The sequence below is a fragment of the Apis mellifera genome, linkage group LG2 (genome assembly GCF_003254395.2).
Source record: "Apis mellifera strain DH4 linkage group LG2, Amel_HAv3.1, whole genome shotgun sequence".
NCBI classification, from domain to species: Eukaryota; Metazoa; Arthropoda; class Insecta; order Hymenoptera; family Apidae; genus Apis; species Apis mellifera.
Window position 1 is genome coordinate 2562339 of NC_037639.1, and position 27397 is coordinate 2589735.

General features: G+C 24.1%; 3 protein-coding genes across 5 annotated transcripts; 2 read left to right on the forward strand and 1 right to left on the reverse strand.

The window, feature by feature from the left end:
• The first annotated feature begins 470 nt into the window (after nucleotides 1-470).
• Nucleotides 471-2110, forward strand: LOC412697 (sphingomyelin synthase-related 1). The gene is made up of 5 exons (XM_016910952.2): nucleotides 471-770; nucleotides 896-1224; nucleotides 1281-1421; nucleotides 1488-1642; nucleotides 1704-2110. Exons 1-5 carry the CDS (start codon nucleotides 471-473, stop codon nucleotides 2108-2110), a joined length of 1332 nt encoding a protein of 443 aa, XP_016766441.1.
• A 1655-nt stretch (nucleotides 2111-3765) lies between these two features.
• On the forward strand, nucleotides 3766-10531 carry LOC724300 (uncharacterized). Of its 2 annotated transcripts, XM_026446379.1 has the most exons (5): nucleotides 3766-3997; nucleotides 5131-5636; nucleotides 6707-7081; nucleotides 8378-8713; nucleotides 9818-10329. In XM_026446379.1, the coding sequence occupies exons 2-5, from the start codon at nucleotides 5215-5217 to the stop codon at nucleotides 10122-10124; spliced, it is 1440 nt and encodes a 479-aa protein (XP_026302164.1). In that variant the 5' UTR covers nucleotides 3766-3997; nucleotides 5131-5214; the 3' UTR covers nucleotides 10125-10329. The 2 variants fall into 2 exon arrangements, with proteins under 2 accessions (XP_026302164.1, NP_001229486.1); NM_001242557.1 differs by lacking the exon at nucleotides 3766-3997 and having other exon boundaries at nucleotides 5215-5636; nucleotides 9818-10531.
• Nucleotides 10532-12328: 1797 nt separating this feature from the next.
• Nucleotides 12329-26853, reverse strand: LOC100576121 (protein NDNF). 2 transcript variants are annotated; one of them, XM_003249103.4, is made up of 7 exons: nucleotides 26367-26853; nucleotides 17786-17916; nucleotides 16493-16802; nucleotides 15251-15494; nucleotides 14403-14636; nucleotides 13655-13810; nucleotides 12329-13041 (listed from the first exon to the last, which is right to left on the reverse strand). In XM_003249103.4, exons 1-7 carry the CDS (start codon nucleotides 26663-26665, stop codon nucleotides 12673-12675), a joined length of 1743 nt encoding a protein of 580 aa, XP_003249151.1. In that variant the 5' UTR covers nucleotides 26666-26853; the 3' UTR covers nucleotides 12329-12672. The 2 variants fall into 2 exon arrangements, with proteins under 2 accessions (XP_003249151.1, XP_026294931.1); XM_026439146.1 differs by lacking the exon at nucleotides 26367-26853 and adding an exon at nucleotides 20107-20262 and having other exon boundaries at nucleotides 12330-13041.
• Between the last annotated feature and the right edge of the window lie 544 nt (nucleotides 26854-27397).

Consider the following 27397-nt stretch of genomic DNA (forward strand, 5'->3'; position numbering starts at 1 on the left):
AAAATGAAAATAATTTAAACAATTATGTATATATATAAAGATAAATTTCATAATCAAAAATTTATATAAAAATATATTTTTATTATGATATTTTTTATTATTTAGTAATTTATTAATATTGTTATTATTATTTAATTAAAATTATTTTTTTGAATTAATATAATCATTTATATAATTATATATAGTAATTAGAAATTATATAATATTTTTATATTTTTAATATTTTAAAAAATATGATTATGTTATAAATTTGTCAATATTTTCTATTATTTTAAAACATAATAGATCAATAATTTTATTAATATTATTATTTCATAATATAATTAACTTGTTAATTATAATTTATAATAAATTATTAAATTATTAAATTATTAATTAAGTTATTAATATAATTTTTTAATAAATTATTGACACAGTAATATGTATAAATTTTTTTTAGATAGGATTAGTACTTTGTATTAAGATAAATAATGTCTGAGAAAAATATAATTGAATGGACACAAAAGGATGTGGCAAAGTGGCTTAGTGAAAGCGGACATGAAAAATTTGTTGATTTATTTTTTGATCAGGAAATTGATGGAAAGGTGCTCTTGACTTTGAAAGAAGATGATTTAAAATTAATATCCATGAATATAAAGAAAATTGGTGATATAAAGAGATTATATATTAGTATAAAACAATTACAAAGAGCTAATATGGCAGTATTGTTTGAATTAGGATATGTTGATATATTTCCTTCATCAAATTTTTTTAGTCATCATAAACATGAAGTAAGAAAGAAAATTTTAAATATTTAATTAAATATCTTTAAATATATATATTTTTTAAATAAAAAAAATGATAAATAAAATATTTTAAAGTCATATTATTTAGTACAAATATATATTTTTAACAGATGCCTAGTAGTGGTATAAATAATGAAGGTTCTATTGAACATGAATTTTATTCTGCATCTATGTCAGAAGATGGTCATGCATCACATTTACCTCCTGAAATTTGGAAAGCTTTTATTAGTTTGGCATATTTATTTATTGTTACATGGATTACTGCCTTTGTAATGGTTATTGTTCATGATAGAGTGCCTGATATGAAAAAATATCCTCCGTTACCTGATATATTTTTAGATAATGTTCCACATATTCCTTGGGCATTTGATATGTGTGAAGTTACTGGAACTATACTTTTTGCAATATGGCTTATTGTTTTAATTTTTCACAAATACAGGTAAATTTAAAAATATTCATTAATTTTAAAAACATTCAACAAATTTTTATTTACAGATTTATTTTATTACGAAGATTTTTTGCTTTATCTGGTACAGTCTTCCTGTTAAGATGCGTTACAATGCTCATTACTTCCTTATCAGTACCAGGTGCACATTTACAATGTCAACCACGGAAGGTTCCTGAAGATTGGACAAAGTATAATTTTTTATTATAAAAAATAACTGAAATTTAAAAAAATTATATTTATATTTTTTTTTATAGTTCTGCATATGTAGAATTATATAATAAGATTGCTATGGCATATGTTATATGGCGTGGTGCTGGTATGTCGATTCAAGGTGTTAGAACATGTGGCGATTATATGTTTAGTGGACATACTGTTGCATTAACTATGTTAAATTTTTTTATTACAGAATGTAAGTATTATAATATATATTTAAATATATTCTATTTATTATTATACTATTTTATTTACAGATACACCAAGACAATTATATTTCTTACATACTTTTACATGGATGCTCAATATGTTTGGTATATTTTTTATCTTAGCAGCACACGAACATTATTCCATTGATGTTTTTGTAGCTTTCTATATTACTTCTCGATTGTTTCTTTATTATCATACTCTAGCAAATAATCAGGCATTAATGCAACGTGATTCAAATAGAACTAGAATTTGGTTTCCATTATTTAGTTTTTTCGAGTCTTCTGTTGATGGTATCGTTCCAAATGAATATGAATCTCCATCTTTAATTATTTGTAATCTCGTATGTACAGGAAAAGACATATGGCATTTAGTACGATCTTCAATTTGCTTCCGTAAATCATGGCGTAATGTAAATCATGGCAGTGTAAAAAATAGCACAAAAAAGGAACACTAGCCAATTTAATAAGTTATTTTAGTTTTATATTCATTTGATAATAGATTTTTGAAAATATTAATTTTGACAATTCTTTTTATATCATTTAACGAAATTAATTGTAGTTAATGTTTGGTATGTTTGATTTGTTTAAATGTTTTCAATTATAATAATTTATTTGAATTAATATTTTCCAAAAAAAACCTAGTAAAATGTTATATTTCTTTTACAATTGATATTGAGTTTTTTTTTCATTATCTTTTTTTAAATTTGACTTTAGTTGATATTTAAATTTGACTTTAAATATATTATTATTTTTTCTTTTTACTATTACTTAAAACTAGATTTCATTTTCTTTTTCATAAATAAATATGTTATGAAAATTAAATATTTGAGTGAATTTTGTAAATAACAAAAATTTAAAATTAAGTAAATGTGATTATTAATTGTTTTTATTGCAACTATTTATATATTTTTTTAATATAAATCAAATTCATGATTATATTTAAGATACTTAATTATAAATTTAAATTCCAAATATGAAAGTCATAATAATGAATTTTAAATAAATTACAAATAACAGTACTAAAAATTGATTTGATACAAAAATCTGTGTATTTGTTTAATCTATAACTTTTGATATGTGTCTATAAAGAAATAAAAAATGGAACAATACATAGAAATATAAGTATTGTATAGAGATATGAATAGTTTTTGCACCTTTGATTCATATATTTTTTATTAAAATTAAATATAAGCAAAGAATTTTATTTAATATAATAAAGAACAAATATGCACGACCAAAAAACAACAAATCATATGGCCATGATCAGACTATTTGTTAAGTCTTTGTAGTATGTTAATATAAGTAATATAATGCATGTAATATAATACATGTGATTGTAAAGAAGTACATCAATTATAATACTACTCTTTATGCAGTAAATTAAAATTGAGTACATATTAAACTTTTCGCGAAATTTTATCAATAAGAAATTATATATAAAATGATACACAATATTTATATTTGTTAAAAATAGAATGTATTATTATTTAAATTTTCAAAAAAAATTTTTAATATTATAATATCAAAAAATAATTAGCACAAAAATAAGAAAGAAATTATATATATTGATATTTGTAAATATGTGTATAATCATTGTTATATTTTACGACCATTTTATATTAAGTTATATGAAATTTTTTCGATATTGTTTTGTTATAAATACTTTTTATATACATTTCTTTTTTAATAAATAGATGCACATTCGATAAATATAATATCATATAATATGATTACAATATAATTACAAATATTTAATTAAAACAAATAATTTGTAAATGTAATATTTAAATTATTTTTAAAATTAATATCTATATAAAAGGTGCTAATATTATAATATAAATAAAAATATTATAATAATATCCTTCATAATACATTCTTTCTATAATATTCTTCATATGAAACATATGTAATATATATGAATGTACATTTTTCTATTGATAAATAATTTCTTTTCTTTTCTTTTTTTTTTTTTGCATGAAATATATCATCATATAATATTTTATATATAACAAATAATATTATATTGAATAATCTCATATAGTTTTGTCAAAAATAGGTATGTCTACGTAAGTATACTGTTTCTATAATTAAACCATCAGTTTAGACCATCGTCATTTCAGCGTTGTAATGTCGAGGTTTAGTGATATTGCTATTTTCATTGTTTTATATATTAATTTTTTATTTTCTTTTAAAAATTGAAAAATTAATAAAATATTTAACGTATATCAATATGTGCTATACTTCTCTTAATTTTATTATTTCTATATTATTAATTTATTGTACCTATTGACATATGCAATAAATTTCTTTGAAATTTTAAAGAAATTTCAATCTAGAAATAGGTAAGTTTTTAGTACGTTTTATCAAACAATATAATATATATACACAATCATTAAAAAATATACAAATATTCGTATTTAGTGAATTTATTATTACATATATATTACATATATAATGAAATAATATTAAATTTCAAAAATTAAAATAAAAATATAATAATAATTTAATTTTAACTACTGTCTACAAATTTCAAAAATTGCAAAACTTTTTATAATTAAAAAATTCTTTTTTTCAAATAGTTTAATTTTTAAATTATAAAAAAATATAAAATATGATTAAAAATATTTTTTTATAGAAAGAATACAATAATTAACTTGAATAGTGATATCTAAAATTAGTAGATAACAATTGTATATTTAATTTATAAGTAATTTAAAAATATACAATTATTAAGTTTTTTTAATAAGAAATTTTAATTTTAAAATTGATAAAAAAAAATGATAATTATGAATATTTGTTATTTTGATAAAAAAATAATGAAATATATAAGATGTTTGATCAAAATATATACAAAATTTAAAATATATATTTAATTATTAAATTAAATATAATTAAATATATATATAATTTAGATTAAAACAGACAGAAAAAATATCCGTTAAATTTTATTTATTACCTTATAAGCAATTTTAATTTTGCTTTATATAAAACGAGAAGAAAAACCATCTCACTTTTATGTTTATTTTAATGTCTAAAAATCATTCTTTAGATTTTTTACTTAATCCGAACATTCTATATATATTCTTTATTATTAATTTTTTATTAATAAAATTTTTTTCATTATTTTTGTAACATTAATATTATTATTTCAAGTTAATAATTCTAAATGTTAAAACTATTAAAGCAAATATATTTTTACATATATATAAGCATTGCCGCTCAAATATTTTAGAAAATATTTATTTTTCATTAAAATTATTAATATATCAATATACATCTATTCTTTTAATTTTTGTAATAATTGTATAAATTAAACATATTTTTTTACACATTTTAATCATTATTTAATGTTTTCAATTATAGAGCGAATACAATAATTATCTTTAAATTTTTGAACGGAAATGTAGTAAAGTAATTTGTTTTATTTTCCGAAATTTGTTTTTAAATATCAATTTTTTTTACTTTCTTATTTAAGAGATAATATCGACAGAGAAAAAAACAAAAGATTTAATTTTAAACCTAATAAACTATAATAAAAATGTTCAATAAATGAAAAAACATGGAATCACAAATGAAAGGTATCTGTCCAATTTGTAATCAACGTGCAACGTTGAAATGTAGCGGTTGCAAGCAACAATTTTATTGTAAAAAGGAGCATCAACGAATGGATTGGCCTCGACACAAGTTGACTTGCCAAGCGTGGGAGATTCGTGAGAACTCCGAACTCGGACGACATTTATTGGCCTCAAGGGATTTGAATCCAGGTGATGTGATTCTGTCTGAATCACCTTTGGTTTGGGGACCATCGATACATTCGGATCAAAGACTTTGCGTTGGTTGTGGAAAACAATGCAAGAGTGCCAATATAAGATGCACGAAATGTCTTTGGCCGGCGTGCGCTGTAGATTGTTCTGGTCTTACAGATAAAAATAGACACGATTTGGAATGTTCTTTTCTTATAAAAGCGAAGATCATTCCAAGGTTTGTAACATTATATATAAAACACAAAAGACGGATATATTTGAAAAATAATATCCTCCTCCCTTTTATTTAGCATTTCGAAATGAAAATTGAAATTTTTATTTTTTTTATGATATTTTTACTAAATATATTATATATTTAAAAATATTATATAAAAATATATTAATTTGATATATTAGCCAATCAGTGGAAGTTATATTTTTTAAAAATCATTTAATGTGTATAAGAATCTCTTAGTATAAGAATCTCTTTATTATTTAAACTTTCAATTGATAAATCATTTAAGCAATTATTTCAATATTTTAGCAATGATTTAATTGGTTTATTAATTGAAATTTAAAAAATAAAAAGATTTTTTAATTATGTGAATCATTTTTAATTTGATTTCATTTTTAATGATTGATTTTTAAATTCTCTATATATCAATTTACAAAAAAAAAAAAAAAATAATATTTATGTTTTCTTCTACCTGATACGACTATTATATGAAATTTTTTTATTCATTTTTTATGTATGCAATTATATGAAGCATTCTTTTATGCAATGGTCAAGTAACTATTCTTTTCTTTTTTACATAATCTAATTATTTTTTTTACATAATTATTTTTAACTATCAATAGAGCCCAATAAATATTTATTAACGTAATTTTACATTTTATTCATTTTCTAATAATTGTTTGTTTTCTTTATTGGTAAAAAAAATTGTAACACATTAGATAAAACATAATTAAACATTTTATAATTTATAATTTAACTTAATTACAAATATTTAATTATCATTTTAATTATAATTTAATATTTTCATATAATCTATTACATAATTTGTTTTATGTAATAAAAATTGTAATGTAATTAATTCTAAAAAAAAAAAGAAATACAATTCATAGTATCAAAATCAAATTAATATGTATATTATAATATAATTTAATTTTATCTGAAATTTTTTTTCTTTTTCATTTCGAAAATATAATTCCATTTAATTGCATGAAAGATATTGTATATATTTATTTATCTACTTTATTCAGAATTCAATTTATAATTGATATTATTTTTTTCTTTTTTTTTTTTAGATGCGATGTTCTTTTGGTAATACGTATGTTAATATTATGGTGTAAGAAATCAAAATATTGGAATTCTATACAAAAATTACAAAGTCACGAAGATTCTCGTGGTCCAGGAACGAGCGTATACGAAGAAACGATGAATATATATTACCATATTCAACGTCTTTTACCAGATAATTCCTCTACCAAGGACATAGTGAGCAAAATATGCGGTTTAATAGATATAAACGCATTGGAAACAGTACCACCTGAGGGTTGTGTTGCAATTTATGAAACAGCGTGTCTTTTGGAACATTCTTGTCTGGCTAACACGAGACACAGTTTTACAATCGATAAGGGTAGACCTCGAATCACGGTGAAAGCTTTGTGTTCTATACAAAAGTAAATATACGTTTCTCTCGCACAAAAGTCATATATATATATATATATATTTGTAATTTAATATATTTTTAATATTTTTAAAGATACACAGAATATATCCTTAATATTCTGAAATATGTATATGAAGATCGATTCTAGAAACCAAAACAAATAAAAATCAGTTGAGAATAAAATTTTAAATTATAAATAATTTAAGTTCATGTTAGATGAAGGAAAACGAATATATGGTATAATAAAGACAGCAAAAAACTTTATTTTCATTTGGCTTCGTTTAATGCAAACTTCAAATACTTATATAATAAATAAACTCTGGTTAACATTTTTATATATCAATTTTTGTGTTTGTTTTCATTTTTAGAATCAATCTATCAAAGACTTTTTCAAGATTCAAAGATTTCATGAATATATTACTTTATAATATGTATAGATATATTTTTAAGGGAAGTAGAATAAAATTTAAAATTATTAAATTAGAAATTTAAAATTTTCTAGACATAGATCATAAATATATAAATTGTTGCATATGAAACGATTTTACGAAACATATTACTCATTTATTTGAAACTATCGATTGATTTTTTTTTGCAAGTTTATTTTATTATAAAATACAAATACGTATATCTAAAAGTTATACATATTAAAATAGAAATATTCAGTTTCGAATATATTAAATATATAAAATAATATGCGATTATATTTTAAAAGCATGTTAGTTTAAGAAAGTAACTTCCTTTTTGAATAACGAATTATTTATCTTTCTTTTAAAGAAACTTGTGAAAACTAGTCTTTTTCTATAGCAAAATGCATTTCATAAATTATTATAATTTATTAGTATAGATTGTATACAAAAAATTTTAATCTTCCAGAAGTATTTGAAAAATATGAAAAAATATTTCAGATAAAAATTACAATTTATTTAACATATTAATTTTAAGAACTCATAACTCAAGAATGATTTATGTTTAAAATAAATTTAAATAGTTTTTTTATAAAATATTTTGATATATCTTTTTCTATCATAATATGTTCTTTCATAATCAAACATTTTTTCATATTTTTTCAAATATTCGGTATTTTTTAAAATTTATTTATCTTGATATGATATAAAAAGAAATACTTTATATATTATTATTATAATAATTCAAAAAATTTATTTTTTTTTAAATTTTTAATATTATTATCACTATGATATGAATTACAATAACGTTATTTTTTATTATGATTAATATATGATAACGTTATATAATTAATAAATAAATTTGCAAATATATATAATATATATTTATATATGTACAGAGGGGACCATTTAAGTACAATGTATACACATGCACTTTGGGCAACAAGGGTACGAAGATCTCATCTTTTAGAAACAAAATATTTTTCTTGTCACTGTAAACGGTGTGCCGATCCAACAGAATTGGGCACGCATCTTGGAACGTTAAAGTGCCCCCAAGACAATGGTTTTATTTTACCTAAAAATCCATTGGACTTTGATTCAGAATGGGGATGCGATTCGTGCCCTGGAACTCTTACCGCATCAGAAATGATACAATTCATTGGAAAATTGGAGGAAGACGTCGATGACGTTATGTGTTCAGCGCGAAAAGATAAATTGGTTAATCTTCTATCACGGTAAAAAGTTTTTTATTTTTTTATATTTAAATTAGATGATGAAAACAATATATCATTTTTAATATATATGATATTTTTTTAAAACATAATAATAGTTAAATTATTAATCTAAAAATTATTATTTTGTTTTTTGTTTTATTTTTGATATTTGATTAATATAAATTGATATGTATTATATATAATATTAATTGAATAATAATGATTAATATAAATTGTTTTTTGCTTTCTGCTTTATTTTCAAATATTTTCTATAATTGATTTAAATTACAGAAAAGAGTCGAGTAATCGTTCTAAGTTTTTTTTTTATTATATTTTGAACTAAAAATAAAAATTTATAAATAGAACTTAAAAAAAAAAAGAGAGAAATTGTAATTTATAGATCATAATTTATATATACAAAATTATACAATATATACAATATATACAATATTATATATACAAAAAAAAAAATTAAAGATTAATTTTTTCATTTAAGTGTTTTTTTTAAAGGTATATATTGGACAGACTAGAAGTATCATATATAATAGAACAAAATCATTTATTTTAAAACAACTTTAAAATATTTTGATTATAATTTTTTTAGAATGCAAATACATTTGAGAATATTGCTATTCATAGTTATTTTTCATTAAAACTGCGATGAGAATGAAAGTTATTGAATAGTTATTCTCAACATAGTGTTTATTGCTGTTTAGTACAAAAAAATATCTTGAACAACAGAACTTTCGAGAATTTAACTCAAATATTCTTGTAATATATTAACCAGAATCTGTATGCAATTAAAAACAGAAAAAATGGTATAAATGATGTGGCTTCAAAATGCGTTTATTATTATTATTATTATTATTATTATTATTTCATTTTTTATTTCAAATAATATATTATACATTTGATGGAGAAAAATAAAAATTAGTTTTAATTGGTATTCTCTCTCTTATTATTTTATCTTCTATTTTTATTTATTTTAAATATTTTCAATATATTGTAATATATATTTTCAATATATATTATTTAATTGGATAAAATGCCTTTTAAATAAACAAATTTTGTTAAATAAATTTTAAAGATTAAAATAGTAATTCAATAATAATTATGTAATTTCAGGCTCACTACATTATTACATCCTGGACATCAATTGTGCATTACTGTCAGTCATTCATTGATTCAACTAATGCCCGCGGACAATCCTAAAAAACTTGAATTATGTAAACGTATTATAGAAACCACCGAAACATTGGATCCTTATGGTACGAGATTGGCATTATATACTGCAGTCACGTTAAGAGAATTATCTACTTGTCCCGGAGAAGATAGAAAACATCTTTTGTCAAAAGCACTATCGTTATTGCAATATGAACCGCAGTATTCGGCCGGTGAAAAGCTACGAATATTAATAGAATCCGAATTATAACAGTTCTATTATATTTAATAACTTTTAATAAAATGGTATAATAATACAAAATTTTGAATTGTAAAAATTATTCATTATTTCTATATTATATTAAATTTATAATATGCTTTTATGTTATAAAAACTATTTTTATTATACTACATATTTTTTCGCTATGATATAAATGTAACATGACACAGGATTAAACCCTTTCGAGAACTTTGAACTTTTTCTTTTGACAATGGATATTATAATAGATATAATAGATATAATGAAATACAATACTTAATTAAAATTTTCTATCTAGCATTTAACTAATGTAAAAATAAAAATTTTTATCTTTTTTTTTATAAATAAACAAGACCTGATTGTCTTGTTTATATGTTATATTAAATATCCAAAGACAAATAAAATTCTGATTTTGTTTTAGAAATAAAAGATTATGTAAAACTTAAAATATTTCAATATTTTTGTAATATTTTTTATTTTAAAAAATGAAGAATAGCTAGATAAAATATTTTAATTTAAAAAAACAGAATGAATTAAAAATCCTGCAGCAAGAGAAATACAGATTTATTTTTGACAATTTTTCAGTTATTATTTTGTGTAATATATAAAAAAAAATGTTCTACAAGTAAAAAAATATTTTATTTCTGATTTTTAAATTGCTATTAAATATTGCAATTTGTGCAAATTTGTGTTTTAAATTTGAAAAATTTGTCTAAAACTAAAGTGAATAATCAATTCATATTATTATAATACAATATTATTTATAATACAATAATGCTATGTTATGTAAAAAAATATATTTTTTTTATTAATTTAATTTTTTATTATTTAATTATTGTTTTATTTTTAATGTTAAATCAAAACAATAATTTCATAAGAAATTTTTTCAATTTTTTTAAAATATAATTAGTGAAAATAAATTCGTATCACTCTTGCTATAGAATCCTCGAATTAAAAAAAAAGTAAATTAAGTTTAATTTTCAAAATCAAATCTTATAATCCAATAGATGATTTTATATTAAACAACAAATAATAACAACTCTTCTTAATTTTTGTAAAAATTATTTTAGGATATTAGGATATATTAAAATATATTATTTTTAAATGGTTTTAAAAGGTGAAATGATATTTTGTTAGTAATACAAAATAAACAATCATAATATTAACGATATAAAAGTTCGCAATTACTAATTACACAGTACATATATCATTAGCACCGTGCTATATAGTTCTATGATTCGTTTTTGCATGTTACATTTGGTTAAGGTAACATTTTATTTACAATGTGAATGTAAATTATATCTACATCAAACAATATTATTGTTGAATATACTTGTTGCAAAAATAAAAGTAAAAAATGTGTTTTAAATTAAAAAAAAATATATAAATTTCAAATAAATGTTATTATTGGGTTATAGCTTGTAAATCTAGACTAGATTTAGCCTCGAAATGGAATAACGATTTTTCCATGATAAAAAAAAAATGTTCTTTTATAATAAAATGGATATTAAACATATTGATTCGCTTATAATATAGATATCGATAAATATTATTTTCGGATATAAATATTATTCGGAATAATTTTAAAATGAACTATAAACAGATGAATTTAATTTTTAATGACGATAAAAACGATGAAATGAAAACATTTTAATAATTTATAGAATTTGAAAGTGTATCAATCGATATTTGTATCTAAATCTTGATTATTTAAATGAATTCGTTAATAAACTTTCGAATTAAGAGAATTATCAAAAATAGAAATATTTTTATTATTATATACATAATATTTCCTTAGGATAATTCTCTTCATTAGATAACATTAGGAATTTTTTTATCTGTTTGCGATCAATGTCAATCAATTAAAATATATTTACTAAAGTGAAAAAGCACGTTTTAAATAAAATGCATTTAACATAAACAGTAAAACCTTATGCGAATAATACTTAGCCAGATTCTTTAGATTCCCAAGAGGAATAAGTCAGACGTTCTACAAATAGGTATTTCGAAGTAATTTCTATCTTGTAAAATTTTTTAGGTTTAAATTATTAAAAAAAATTTTTTTTCATTTATTATTCATAATGAAAAATATTTAATAAAATCACTTAATTTTCATCTTAATATACAAGATTTTAGAAATATTTGAAATATTTGAAACTATTTATATTAAAAAATTTTATAAAAATCCATAAGGAACCCTAAATATTTTGGATTTTTACATAGATTTGGAAAACTGTGGGATTCTAAAGGTTGTAAGATTTGAATTGATATTAAATTGCTATTGAATTGATTAAATCGAAAATTTTTTTTAGTTACATTTTGTCCTAATGCACAAAAGAGTTACCTATTTATCAAAAGACAAACATTAATAAATAAATAATTCTTTGATTTTTTTTAATGTATTCATCCCGATATAAACGAGAAAGGAAAAATATTAAATATTAAAAATGGCGAATACAAAAGATCTAAATGTAATGTAACGATTTAAACGATCGAGATTACTCGTTTTTCAAAGATCATCATTGATTATTCCTATTTTCTTTGATGAGAATCGTTATTATCAAGGTAGACAGGAACGTCGAGTGCGTACAGTTAACAAAGGATAAGACAAAGATTGTCCTTTTAATTGAGCTGTGATTTGTAAAAGATAAGCTTTTCCTGGTTGCAACCTTTTAAGGGTGAATGGAAGCGCTCGATCTTTCGGCGGATTTTCTTTCTCCTCGCAGATCTCAAAAGTGTATTCGGAACGTCGTCGACGATGAAGACCACATTGGTCTGGAATAGTTGTCATGCTGGCCAAAGATGAACCGCTCTTTAATTCCCGCACTAGGATACAATACTTGGCAGAACCTGCTGATTCTACCCCTACTGTCACCTCGTGGCAAGTTCTTAAGGATCCGTACTCACGTGGTACGCTTCTCGTAGGAATCTAAACAAAATTTTCAGTTCTTCTTAAGAAAAATAATATCTTATAATTGTGAAGTTTAAATATTTCTTCTTAATCGTTGATATTTTTAAAACAGATCTAATTTTAAATATCTTTTTAATATATATATATATTTATTTATTTATTATATAATTAAATAATAAATATTTCATTAGAAATTAATAAAATTATGTCAGAAATCAAATTTTTATTAACGAAATATTTTTACTTCTTCTTAGAAAATATTAAAAATAGTATAAAATATTAGAAAAAGTATTATTACGGGCAATTTTAAATGAAAGAGAAAATTTCTTTTTATACATATATTATAATTTTTATACTATATATATAATTTTTCACATAGAAGAAAATTAAAAATAAACGAAGAATATAAAAAGAATTGCATAAATATTATAGTATGTTAGTATAATGTAAGACAATATTGATATAATTGCTGTTCTTAAAATAATTATATTAATTTTTATTAGAATACAATCATCTATTATTAAATTTTATATACATATTTTTATTAAAATTAAACAAAGAGCGTACTTAGAAAATAATTTTACGCTTTTAATGGATTTTATTCAGTAGATATCAATTTGTATGAACATACCTGTGGATATATGGCAGACGATTCTTGGGTAGCTAGTACTTTAATGGCAGATACTCGTACTAATTCTTGTGGTGTAGCGGATATCCGTAATGTGTATCCTTTCCCTGAAGTTAAAGGTGGTACCCTTAATGATGCATATCCTATTACCTCCTTTTCCTACAAATGTAAATCTTCTATAACATTGATATCTAACATCAACGAGTTTTCGTGTGATGATATGAAATATCATACCTAATAAAAAGAAATGAAATATTTTTCAAAAATAAAAAAAGATATATAAGAGCGATGAAAAAAATATTTATTATAAATTATTCTAATAATTTGAAAAAATTAATTTGCAAACTTTAGTTTCTAATTTTTAAGATTATTATTATATTTATAGAATTTTCAAAATAAAATTTTTCTTTAATTATAAATTCAAAAATTATATAGTTTTGATATTTGCAAAAAAATTATTATTTCTTTACATGTTTTTAAAATTTTTTTATTTTAAAGTTATAAAAATATAAGAATATATTAACAATTAATGGATACGATTATAAGTAAATAAGATCTTAAATACCTAATATTTTGTTTCACAAAATTATGATTAGTATTTGAAAATTTAATACAAATTCAAACGAATAGGTAATATTATAATATTAAAATAAAAATAAAATAAAAATTAAATAAAATAAAAATTGGTTTTTTATTTTCTTTTAACATATAAATATATATTAATTATAACTGAAACATGATTTATTATTACCCTTAAAATTCCTGGAGCGCTTAATTTTGCTCTAACGATGCCGCCACCGCAAGGAAGAATATAAAAAGTACTCGAAGTATTTGCCGGAGGACGATAAAAGAAATTGACGAATCCATCGGTTTTACGCAAATTGGCTGTGCTATAATGCCCAGTGCGCAGTCTTAACTCCGATGTTTTCCGAAATTTTATGGTATCAGTCGCTATACGGTTCGATACATTATTTCGTGTATTTACCTTTAACACAGAATAAAAATAATGATTAATGATAATAAATTATTTTATGAATTCCTTTTTTAAATATAAGATAGAGATGCAATGATCGGGTAAAAAGTGAAGAGTATAAATATAAATATATATATAAATACAAATTTATCTAATTTATTTAGAGTTACCGTTAATTTGAGTTAAAAATAAACCAATTGTTAAATCTCAAAAGTAAATTAAATTATTTTTAAAATATATTAGGATACAACAGGTTGAAAAGATCAAGTTATTTAAAAAAATATAGCCATCTCATAAATATATATTAACATTCTGTATAATAATCATTAAAAAAATAGAAATATCTTATCTTAATTGTTACAATTATTTAATCTATATTGATTTTTAAATTCACATGAGAATGGAATATTTTATTTTTCAATAGAAAATATTATTCCTCTTTATGAAATGAAATTATAAATATCATAAATAACATTTTCATATTTCAAATTATTTGTCTTATTAAAAATCCACATAACTTTCTCATCAGCTCAATACTTCCTTTTACTCAAAATCACTCAAATTTACTCAAGATCACAGCAGGCAATTATTATAAAATTTATTCTTTCCTAGTTGTAATTACTAACCACGTATAAGGTAAAATTGTACGTAGTGTTGTACTTCATCCTGTGAAGCGTCAATTTTGTTTGACGCACGCAATGAAGCCCTTCCGGAATGCCACGATGTTGCTGTTCCTTGGAAGCAGAGCTTCCTTTCATCGGATGTGGGTGAACACGAAGAACATTTTGCGCCGCACAAAGGGTCAAGGGATGAGGTTGAGATCCCGACGTTACGGCTAGACAATAATGAGAGAGGTGGGGATCTATGTTGCTGTAAAAACAAATCTTTCTCAAATTTGTCCTCTGGAGCTAATATTAAATTCTTCGAAAATCAAATTTAATATTTTATCAATGAATCAAAGAAAATTTATTAAATAATTCATTTTTTGTTTATTGTCAGTAAGATTATAATTTTTTTATAAGAAATTATTTAGGATTATGATTTTGACATTTGATGAAGTGAAAGATTTCTTTTCTAAATAATTATTAAGATCATAATAAATAAAAAATGAAAACTAATTTTAGAGATTTGCTTGATATCTTAAATACTTATTTGTTAATTTTTAGAATCCTATATATAATATTTTTTTAAAAATATGTAAAGATTTAAGAGAGCGCTCTAAATATAATAAATATTTAAAATTATACAAAGATTAATATTGAATTTTATTAAATAATTAATTTTATTAATAATTTTCAATATTAAAATAATTAATCAAAAAATGGAATATTTAAAGTTATAAAATTTTAAGATTACAAGGTATAAAATATTTAATTTGGAAACTTAATTTATACTAAATTATTCTGCTTGGATTTCTAAAGATTAGAATATTCACATTTAAGAGTACTGCAATGGTTCTTGATTTAAAGATTGTGATCACAAAAAAATTATAAAAAAGATTCTTTAAGAGACTATTATTATTTTTTATTTTAATATTTTTTATTTTATATAATCACATCACCATATTCCTCTCACCAGTTCAACTCAAAGATAATATCTTCTATCATTCAACATATAATAAAAAATGTATTCATTTTTTAAATTTTTCTCAATTTATATAAAAAAAAGAAGGGATTATTAATTATATATATATATATATATATATATATATATATATATATATAATAATAATATATATATATATACACACTTATATAACACATATTTATAAAACATTATAAATAACATATATAACATATATTATATAACATTATATAACATTTTAAATATATATTAAAAAGAAAAAAGAAAAAAATTATTAACGATACCTTTTATTCCAAGATATTGTAAGTCGACGTTTGCTTCTTCGTTGCTGAAATCTTAACGAACGACGACGATTTTCTTTTTCATTCACGTACAGTTGAGGGATGTGGTTCAAATTACTTGACGTGGCATACAAAAGCACCGTGCTTGGTAACAATTTTTCCAAATTGGCACCAGGAAGATGCACGGATTTAATTTCGAACCAATAGAGGCCAGCGCGTGTCTTCGATATCGTGAAATTCTGATCCTCCGCACCTTCATACGAGAAAAGGGGGGAACCTGGCTTCAAACTCTTCACAGGCCATCGTGTTTGAGCTGTTGCATTGATTATACTTTGTCACATGTATTATTTTAATTATATTTATTAGAAATTTGTAATTTCAAATTATCTCAATTTATTAAATATTGTATCGATCAATTAATATTTTTAGATAGAACCTATGTGATAAGTTTTAGCTTAAATTTTTTTTCATAATTCAAAAATAATTATTTCTGCAATAATTTTGAATGTTCATCAACGTGAATGTTCAAAAATGTTTCATCAATTCGATGAAAGATTTTTTCTGCTATTTATTTTGGTAAATTTTGAAAAATAAAAATAAAATTTTAATGTTATGATAAAAAAAAGAAAATTAAGATAGATTTTTATATATAATGTTATATAATAATTATATATATATAATTGTATATATAATATATACATATGTATATATAAAAGTTGCAAAAGCATATAATAAATATATATAATAAAATTTTACTTATATTCTGCTGTAATAATGTAATACATAAAAAATAATTGATTGAATTGAAAGAATTAATAAAGAAGCATTTTCATATTTTATTATAAGATTTATTTAAATTTGAAAACTATAATAATATCAGAAACATTTTTTTTAATTTGAAATTTTTAACAAGCTATATTAACAATAATATTAAGAAATATTAAATACATTATAGATGATCAACGTATAAAAATGTTTAAATTATGTTTACATTATGAATTATATATACACTATAATATAATCTATACTTTTATTATTGCAAATTAAAAAATATAATCATTATAAAAAAAATAATTAATAATTTAAAATAAAATTTGTATTTCATACAATTTTTTAAATTTTAAATTTTCTTACTCTTATCTTGCCAATTAATCTATTTGATAAATAAATTATACGCTTTACTCTTAAAAAAATAATAGAATTCATTCGACTTCAAATTTTTTTATTAATTATTAATATTTTTTATTAATTATTAATATTTTTATTAATATTTAATATATTTTAATTCCTACATACATTTTGCTCCATCTGTTTCTTCAGCGTTCTCTGGTGGTTCAACGTAACTGACGGTCCATGATATCGGTCCATTACAAGGACTAACGAGTAACGTGAGAGGTGGTCCTTCACGTGGACTCAGGTAATAGAACCTGCAATAATTTTATCTGCATCCAGTATGATATTAATGTTCGATACGTATTAAACGTAATCAGACACGAAGCAATATTTTAATCAAATGACAAAATTGATATGCCAAAAATTTGTTATAAAATAAAACAAATCTTGTTTTAATTATATTTATTAATTTTCATTTTTTCAAGCGATTAATATGATATCCAGATTTTGTATATTCTTATAAAAAAAGTTATTTCTTGATTATTTATATTAATTATTCATTAAAAATAAAGAAAACTATTATAATAAAATATATATTATATATATCTTATTATAATATATATTATATATATCTATTATATATAATATATAATAGATAATATATATATATATATAAGATGTATATAGTCATATTAAAATATAAAATATTAAAATTCATGTATGTATATAAATGTATTTAAATTTTATATATAACAACAGATAAAAGATTCTTTTTTTAGAAGAAAATATGAATTTTATAGAAATTAATAATCATCTAAATTTAGATTAATATGAATACAGTTTCTTTATTTAAAAATTAACAATAAAAAATCTCCATGTAGTTTTAATTAAAATAAACAATAAGATTTATTAAATTATATTCAATTATCGATCAAGATTTAAGAAAGATCATTCGAAATCCATAAATCGAAAACTATAATATCTCATTTTATTAAATTTTGTATTAAAAAAGATACGTAAATAATTATTAGACTATAATGCTACAATCACATATTAAATATCAATTTAATTATTAATAATATATTAATTATAATAATATATAATACTAATATAATACTAATATATAATAATATCTAATATATTGAATGTATTTCGAACATACTTTCTATTATTTATTATTAAGAAAGATGTGATTAATTGTATAATTGATATATTATTTTATGAATGACAAATTGAAAAATGTAACATTAAAGTAGTGTTAGAAAATCAGAAACATTATTACATGATTACATTATAATTACATAAATTGCACCGCTTACAGATTATATTGAAAAGTAATATTTAAATATAAATTTCTATCAAAATGATCAAAAATATTTTTTCTTCGCATTTCTTTTCAGAAAAGCAATAAGTTATTAAGTTGTTCAATAAGTTTTGTGAATTCTTTACTTATATTATTATAATTTATTATCTTAATCGAAATAATGTCTAAACTAATTTGAATAATCTATTCTCACTACATATTTAAAAAAAAAGTAAAATTCCATTTTGAGATAAAATAGTTGTAAAGAGGTAAAATAATTCGATTTTTCCTTTCATTATGATTTTATAAGTGCTATCTTTTTATATAACATTGCATTAAACGAAAAGATAAAGTGTCAAATATCTGGACATGTTGAAAATCAACTTTCTATTTTAATTTATTTAGTTTTGATGTTTTAACAGTTTGCAACCGATCATTATCGAGTTGTAAAGTGATCGTTTCTTATCATCTGCATTGTTATAAGAAATGTTTTTTCTAATTCTTTTTCGATTTACTCTTGTGTCAATGAACTGTCAATCTATATATCAATCTATGTTCTATGATGGTTAACTTTTAAGAAAAAAGAAAAATTAATACAAAATATATATAACTTATACTAATGAATAAATTTATGTTAAAGAAAAGGAATCAGATTTTGAAGAATTTTCAAGAATTTTTTAAATTAAAACAAAACCATCAAGAAATAATATTACAAACAGTATAACTTTGAGAGAGAGAAAAATTATAAAATAAGTTTTTAACAATTTAGAAATTTTAAATAAAATAATAATTATAGTTTATTTTGTTTTATAATAATTACACATTTAAAGTTTATTTCACCCAATTATTATAATAAATATAATAAGCATGAGAAATATTAGATTCATTTGTTTTTTTCATCGATTAAAAAAATTCTTTAAATAAAAATCGAATTTTTTCAAAAGTAATTATACATTTTAATTAATTTACATATAGATGGATGCATAAAGGATTTTTACTTTATAAAGATTCAATTTTGTCAGAATTTTAAACAGAATCATATCAAATCGAATAAATAATTATTCTTGAAAAATTTTTTATTTTTAAAGAACTAAACACTAAAAAACAATTCACATCACATTCCTCTAAAAATCTATTTTACTCCAATTAAATAAACTACTATTCCCTAACAATATATAGATCAAGAGAAATCTCTATCTACCCCCATTTCATATTTCCATTCCATCCCTCCTGTATCTTCTCCATTCACTTGACCGATCTACGTAATTATTCGAACAATAATACGTACAAATCCACCTACGCCCGTGCCACACACACACACACACACACACACACACGCAGAGCATATCAGAGGTGTACGTAAATCCCAGTTACCCGTTTTATATTTAGTCGTAATGTTTGATCGCGCAAAAGACCCCCTTTTAAAAGATCGTACACCGAAGTTAAGTTTACGCCTTCTCCGCTTCTCTCTCTCTCTCTCTTTCTCTCTCTCTCTCTCTCTCTCTTTCTCCTCCTTTTCGCTCGATCTGTCCCTCCCCCTTCGACCGATATCCCCTCCCCCTCGTCCCTAACGCGTTTTGGACTCGTCCCGCGTTAAAGCGAAGCCCGAGGAGAGCGTCGTCGGGACGCCGCACGTGCTCTTCGTTCACTGAAGCTGGCACTGAAAACGGCTATTGTAAAATTAGCGTCTACACACAATGCCGGCGTCGCGGCGTCTGGGGTCGCGCATCCACGACCCCCGCCGTCTAATTTTGGAGGCCGGTTTGTCCCACGGCAGACTCGGAATTGATTCTGTCATTCGGGCAGCGCCGCGAGGCCGTCTACCGTGTTTCGTGGAAATCCACGCCAATAGTGGAGCCTACGACGCGTGGCATCGCGACGCCTCTTCCTCGCACGCGCGCCGAACCTTAGCCTAGACCCCACTTCCGAGGGAAACGTCGCGCGCGACCTTTCGCTTTAAGCCTCTCACGCGCTTAGAGAGGGAGGGAGGGAGGAAGAGAGAGGGAGAGTGGGGGGGAGGGGGAACGGGCGACGAACCCCGGCGTGAATGGAGTTCCTGAGAAAGGAGTTTGATCGTGATCGCTTTTCGCATCTTCGTTCCTTATATATGCGCGCATCTATATGGGATAGGGGAAATGATTTGGAAAGTAGTTTGATTACGAAGATTATTAGAAATCGTTTTGTTTTTGTAGGTTAGGTTGGAATGTTATTCAAGAGTGTTGCTGGTTGGAAATATTTGAAAAACTTATCGGAAACAAATTTTATAAGATATTATATGAGATTTTTATTTATATAATATTGAATCGTGTTGCAAAATGTTGAAATGTTAGAAATATTATGTTCGAAGTATTTTTTTTTTTTTTTTTAAGTAAGATATTTTTTTCATGAATAATATTAATATTGAGTTTGATATTAAGATATATATTTGAAATATTATATTTCCAAGAAAAATTTATTCGCAAAATTTATTTTCTTCAAATTTCATTGTTAGGAGATTTTTGATATATAGTCTTTAAAACTAATTTTTAAATTTCATGTACTTTCAGAAATTATTCTGCCTATGAAATTAAATAATAAATTTATTATACATCAAATACAATAAAAAAAATAATATAGTTATTTAAAAATAATATAATTATTTCAAATATGTTCTTAAAATAATAAATATTTTACTTGAATATTTGTTTGAAATATATATTTCGTATATAATGCCTATCTCGCCGCCAGCTAATGGAATTTGTATTGCTTGGCTATTTCTATTGTTAAACGTCGACAGATGCGTCTATAACATTAGAACACTGGTTCCTGGCTTATTTCGAATCGTGGCCCCCTTTCGTAACAACAAATAGCTTCCAAATTGTGTCCTCATTTACAAAAAACAATAATAAAAACAGTGTTAAAAATTCAATAATAAAATCTTGCAACATAACTATATTGAAATGGATAAATAAAAAATTTTTTTTAACTAAAATTCTTTACAAAAATAATTAATTTAAAAAAAGTAATAACGAAGTAATAAATAATTTTGACGATTGTAATTCACAAATAAATTGGATGTTCGAATTTTAAAATTTTAACCAAACAATAAATGAGTTAGAAATAATAACGAAATTAAGAAATTTCGATTTCAAAAATTTTTTGATCAGAAGAATATTATTAGTTATTCGAATGAAAATTTATTATTTTTGAATCTTTTCAAAATTTAAATATGCTTATAACATCTTAATGATGAATGAACAATTATAAAAATTAGCAAGAGATTAAAAGATAATTTCGCGTATTATTTGCATTTTCGATTCTTCTGACAGATTCTTGTTTAGATATTGAAACAATCATTTTTCTATATGTTTGAGCGATTTTGTAATTGTACGTGATATAACGATGATTATAATATTATTCGTTTATTATTTTTGAAACAAAATCATTTTTAGCAAAAGAATATTAAATTGAAGACATAAAAGAAATATCTAACGAATTATAAAGATTTTTCTTGTATAAATAAATTAATGTGTGAATAAATTAATAAATATTATTTTATGAATTTTATCATAGATTTTATTTTCTTATAAATATTAATGAGTCTTTTCTCTGTATATTTCATATCATATGTAAATTGAATTTCATATATTCCGAAAAATTTTAAGTAACTTGATAATAATTTAAATAATAATTATATACATTACAATTATATACATAATTATATACAAGTATATTAATAAAGAAATTTGAATTATTTATACAAACTATTTATTTTAAGATGTAACACATCATAAAGTTCACTATCTAATTAAGATTTAGAGATAATTAAAAAAACACTATTTACAATTCCTTTCCTTTTGTTAACTGACCTATCAAAAAGTTAAATATATGTGTGTTAAGTTCAAGTTTAACGTGCAACCTAGCGTTTCAATCTTTGAAGCAATTGTGCAATTAGACTTGCGTACGAGTTTCGCGGAAACCATCTGATAGCAGGACTTTATGACGCGTAGCGTCGCGACGCATCGGACCATTAATACCACGCGGGTGGATCCATTGCAACAAAGTAGAGTTTGACGACAATACCTACTCGGCAAATTGACGTATACCTACAAGACGAGTTTTAATCCCTTTGAAAGAAAATTTTGCACATAAAAATAATCAATCGAGAAATATTAATAAATATTAATATTATAAAATTGATCGCAAGGTAATGTTTAAGTGAAATAATTCGTTCATTATTAATTATTGATTTATTCAGAATTATTGCTATTCGGAAGGAAGAAAAAGATTTTTCTTTTGGATTGTACATATTTATCTGTATCTAATTTGTATATATTTTATAATATATATAATTGTAAATTGTATATATTGTATAAATTTTAATAAAGTTAAATTAAACAAATATTTTTTTTTTCGCAAAAATGTTAATAGAATTTAAGCGAAATAATATTATTAAACTTTATAACTTAAGAATGTTAATTTTTCTTTTTTTACAATAATTGGTAATTGTTAATTATTTAAATTCTATCATTTTCTATTTTTTTAAAAGTTTAACATCATATTAATGACAAGCTTATTAGATTCATTTTGTATGAAATGATCAAACTTTATGATGAAGATTTGTTTCTTGCATTCATATATTATATAAATCTAAATCTAGGAGGAATATTTCGTTATTGTTTTTTCTCCTAATTTATATGAGGGCAATGATTAATTGATTAATTTACAAAGAAGTTCACGTAATACGAAGTTTATCAAAGTATGACTAATTAGATTGTAAAGTTCACACAATACATGTACAAATACATTAATTATGTTAAGTATATGCTGTTAACGTATAATAATACGAAGAGCTATAAATTTAACTATTTGTTTTAGCTAAGTTGATATTAATCGTTACCAATATATATTGATCGATATTGACTTTTCATAAATTGAAAAAAGTTCAATTTTTAATGCTCTATCTATTGTGAAAAATATCTCTAGATAAAATTATATTCAAAATAACATTAAAAATAATTTTTTAATTGATAAAATATAAAAATGTATCAATATATGTGCATTGAAAGTTTCATCGACAATTTTTCTTTTTCGTAATAAACTTCGAGTGAAAGTATTAATTTCAAAGATTAAATTCGTTATATAATTAAGAAAAAATTAATTTAACAATTCGTCAATGATATCAATACATCGATTAATAATATTTTTTTATTTCTCGCTTGCAAATCTGTATTTTGAATTAATAAAAAAAGTGTCAAATAATTAATAAATAATAAATAAAGAAGATATAATGATAATTAATGAATTTGCTTCGTTTTAATTTCTTCATCCGTGTATAAATCATCATCGAATCGCGACACTCGTGCGAATTATTATATCATTCACTAATAATTCGAATCAAATTGCATTTGTAAAATCTATGCTACAGTTGATGAAACATGGTACGGGGTTCGTGACGTTCTCGTATAAACGTTCAAAGTTCCATGGGTCTGGGTACACGTGCATCGAATAAACAAGCTATGTAACCCAAACGAAATTCGCACGAATTGTTTCTATGGTTCGGCGAAAAGTGAATGCACCTTTCTTACGGTTTCGTTTATCTTTAGATCAAAGTTTAACTCGATCGAGAAAAAAACGTCACTGAATTTCACCGATCTTTCTTATAGCTGAAACCCACATTAGTTATAAATGGCAAATTACAGCATTTTAACAATATAAATTTTAAGTTAAAATCCTGAATTTTATAACTCGATTTTGTTACCATTAATACAAGTGGATAATTTTAATATTTCCCTCACGTTAGAATAAAATAATTTCAGATTAATAACTTCACTTTTGATAAGCCTACAATTTTGTAATTCAATTCTCGTCTCAGTTTTCCAAATTTTTACTCGATCAGATGAAAACGTGATATCGATTTTTCTTACGAGATCCACAATTTTTTCACAACTTCGTTTTATGAAAATGAAAGTTTTAAGAAACAATTCGATTCTTCTATGATTAATTCACGATTTTATTATCTCAACTCTTATGGCCTTTTATTACGAATAAGATATAAAGCGTGTGTTTCAGATCAATGATTTCACTTCGATTAAAATAGTCTCAGTTTTCAATTGTTTTTTCGTACACGAGTGAATTGCATAGATGAACTGGTGGTTTCTAAGATATATTAGTCGTTCTAGCATATCCCGATACTTGATAGTCAGAGGTGTAATACGTTCTCGGTAATGTAATCTACAGGTATCTACGTTTCTATTATATTGCCCGGCCAAAGGATTTGGCATTCCAAGCGAATTGGATTGGTAACGCAATCCGTGTTACTTCGATGATAAAATAGTTTGTTCCACGACGGAAACGAGAATGGAATGCTATTTGGAAAAGAGAGAAAAATTGCTTACAGATATAATAAAATGAAGAAAACGTGTTAATCGTGTTTTTATTTGTTATTATTATATTTATAGACACAACAGTTCAATTACAACATTACTACTGTTACGTCTTATGTAATTATGTAATTATTTTATTTTCTTTTTTAACTGTACACGCGAAAAGGATAATTTCACTTTGCGAAATAAATCAAATAAATGATACACAGGATGTTCACGATATTGCCAACTAACGTTTTTCCGACCTCTTTTTGCCAGTAAAAGGATGAAGAAGAATACAATTTTGCAGCCTCTTATAATCAACTTAATAGCGTGCATTAACCTTTTTTTTTTTTATATATTTGTTTTGTATTCTTTGTACACGGGGTGATCTTTAATCTTTTTAAAGGAATACCGTACATTCCCCCCTCCCTCCCTCTCCTCGTATTTGAAAGCTTGTTACGACGAATTCATTCATTGTACAATTCGATCTTCAGATTTTTCCTATAAGAAAAACGAAAGAAATACATTTGATACATTTCGTATTTTTCAATGTTTCATTTTGCTCAGTAAGTAATTATTCGTTAATATAATTTTTATTTCTTATTGTTATTTATTCAAATTTCCGCTTTATTCCAATATTCATAAAATTATGACATAATGTCTTTCGAATGTTTTGAATTGAAAGTCAGAAATTGAAAGACGGCGAAAGTTTATCGATTATAAAGTTAAAAGAACTTTATAAAACATTTTTCTCGATTAATAAATACTCGTGAACAGGAAATACGAGATAAGATTAATAATTAATTCATTACAAACAACTGATATAACAACTTATGATTTACCTTGTTCGATCAACATTTATTACCATTTATCCCAACCCCAAATTTAATATTCTTATTAAATTTTATTGTTATGTTCTATCGGATGCATCATTACACCAATTAAAAAAAAAAAAAAAAAAAAAAAGCCAGATCGTTAATCCTTTTCAGGAGGGAAAATCCTTGCGTTATTATTACGTTAAACGAAAATGAAAATCTTCGAAACGAGATTTACAGACAGAAAAAAAAAAAAAGAAAAAAGAAAAAAAGAAGAAAGAGCGAATGCAAATACTCACTGAGACACGTTACCGGGTCGAAGGGTGGCCGGTATCTGGTACTCGGGGTGCAGCACGCCGGTCCTGTTGAACTCCTGCACCCTTGTCGGTTTCTCGCCGCCGAAAGGCCTCGGGCTGCCGATCGTCTTGTACCCCTGCTGCTGCTGTTGCTGCTGCTGCTGTTGCTGGGACAATTGGTGTAGCTGGCGCAGCTGCAACTGTTGCTGAGACAGTGTCTCGCAGAAAGCGCAACCGGTGGCCTGCCGCGCGTACACTGGCACAAATACGAGGAGGAAGAAGCGGAGCGACGCGTGACGCATCGTCTCGGCCGATGATTTCCCTTCTTTTTTCTTGCACGAGGAAGGAGAAGAATAATTTGCGGCTGGATGGAAAAGGGCGACGGCGACGCCGCGACGTCCGTCGTCCAGTGGCGAACGAGTTCGACTGTGTGCCGAACGGTAGACGATGCCAGTCGGCGAGCGAGGCTGCTGCCGGCTTGGGAAACCACGCTGAGACGAAACGAAATAACCCCTCTTCTCGCTTCCTACCGAGGCGACTTCGTGTTTGCCCCATCTTCTGGAAGGAACCCTCTCCCCCTCCCTCCCTCCCCTCCCCTCCTCTCCTCGTCCTTGCCTCCTTTCCCTTGCTCTCACAACCCTGCCTCGTAAGTAAGTCCGGCCTGACCGAGCTGTGTGCACTCGTTACTCGTACGTCCCGCCTCATGCATAGCGCCGTGGAGAGCACGTGTTGTGTATATACATACGTATATACACAATCCAATACGTGGGTGACCCTGATCCGCAGGAATTTTGGGAGGGGGAGGGGGAGGAGGGGTAGAGGAAGGGGGTTCCGCCAATTTGTTTTGAGATTAACAGGAAGTCCGTCATAAAGGGCGTACTGTCCCGTAGGGGTGGCGGGCCGAGCCCGAGAGCTTTTACCCTCTCGATGCTCAGCTTCGCGTCAGCTCGTTCGGCTTCTGAGCTTTTTTCACCGAGTGGTTTCCCCTTGACGGATGGGCTTGCGATATTTATTTGTTTGTTTGTTTATTTTTC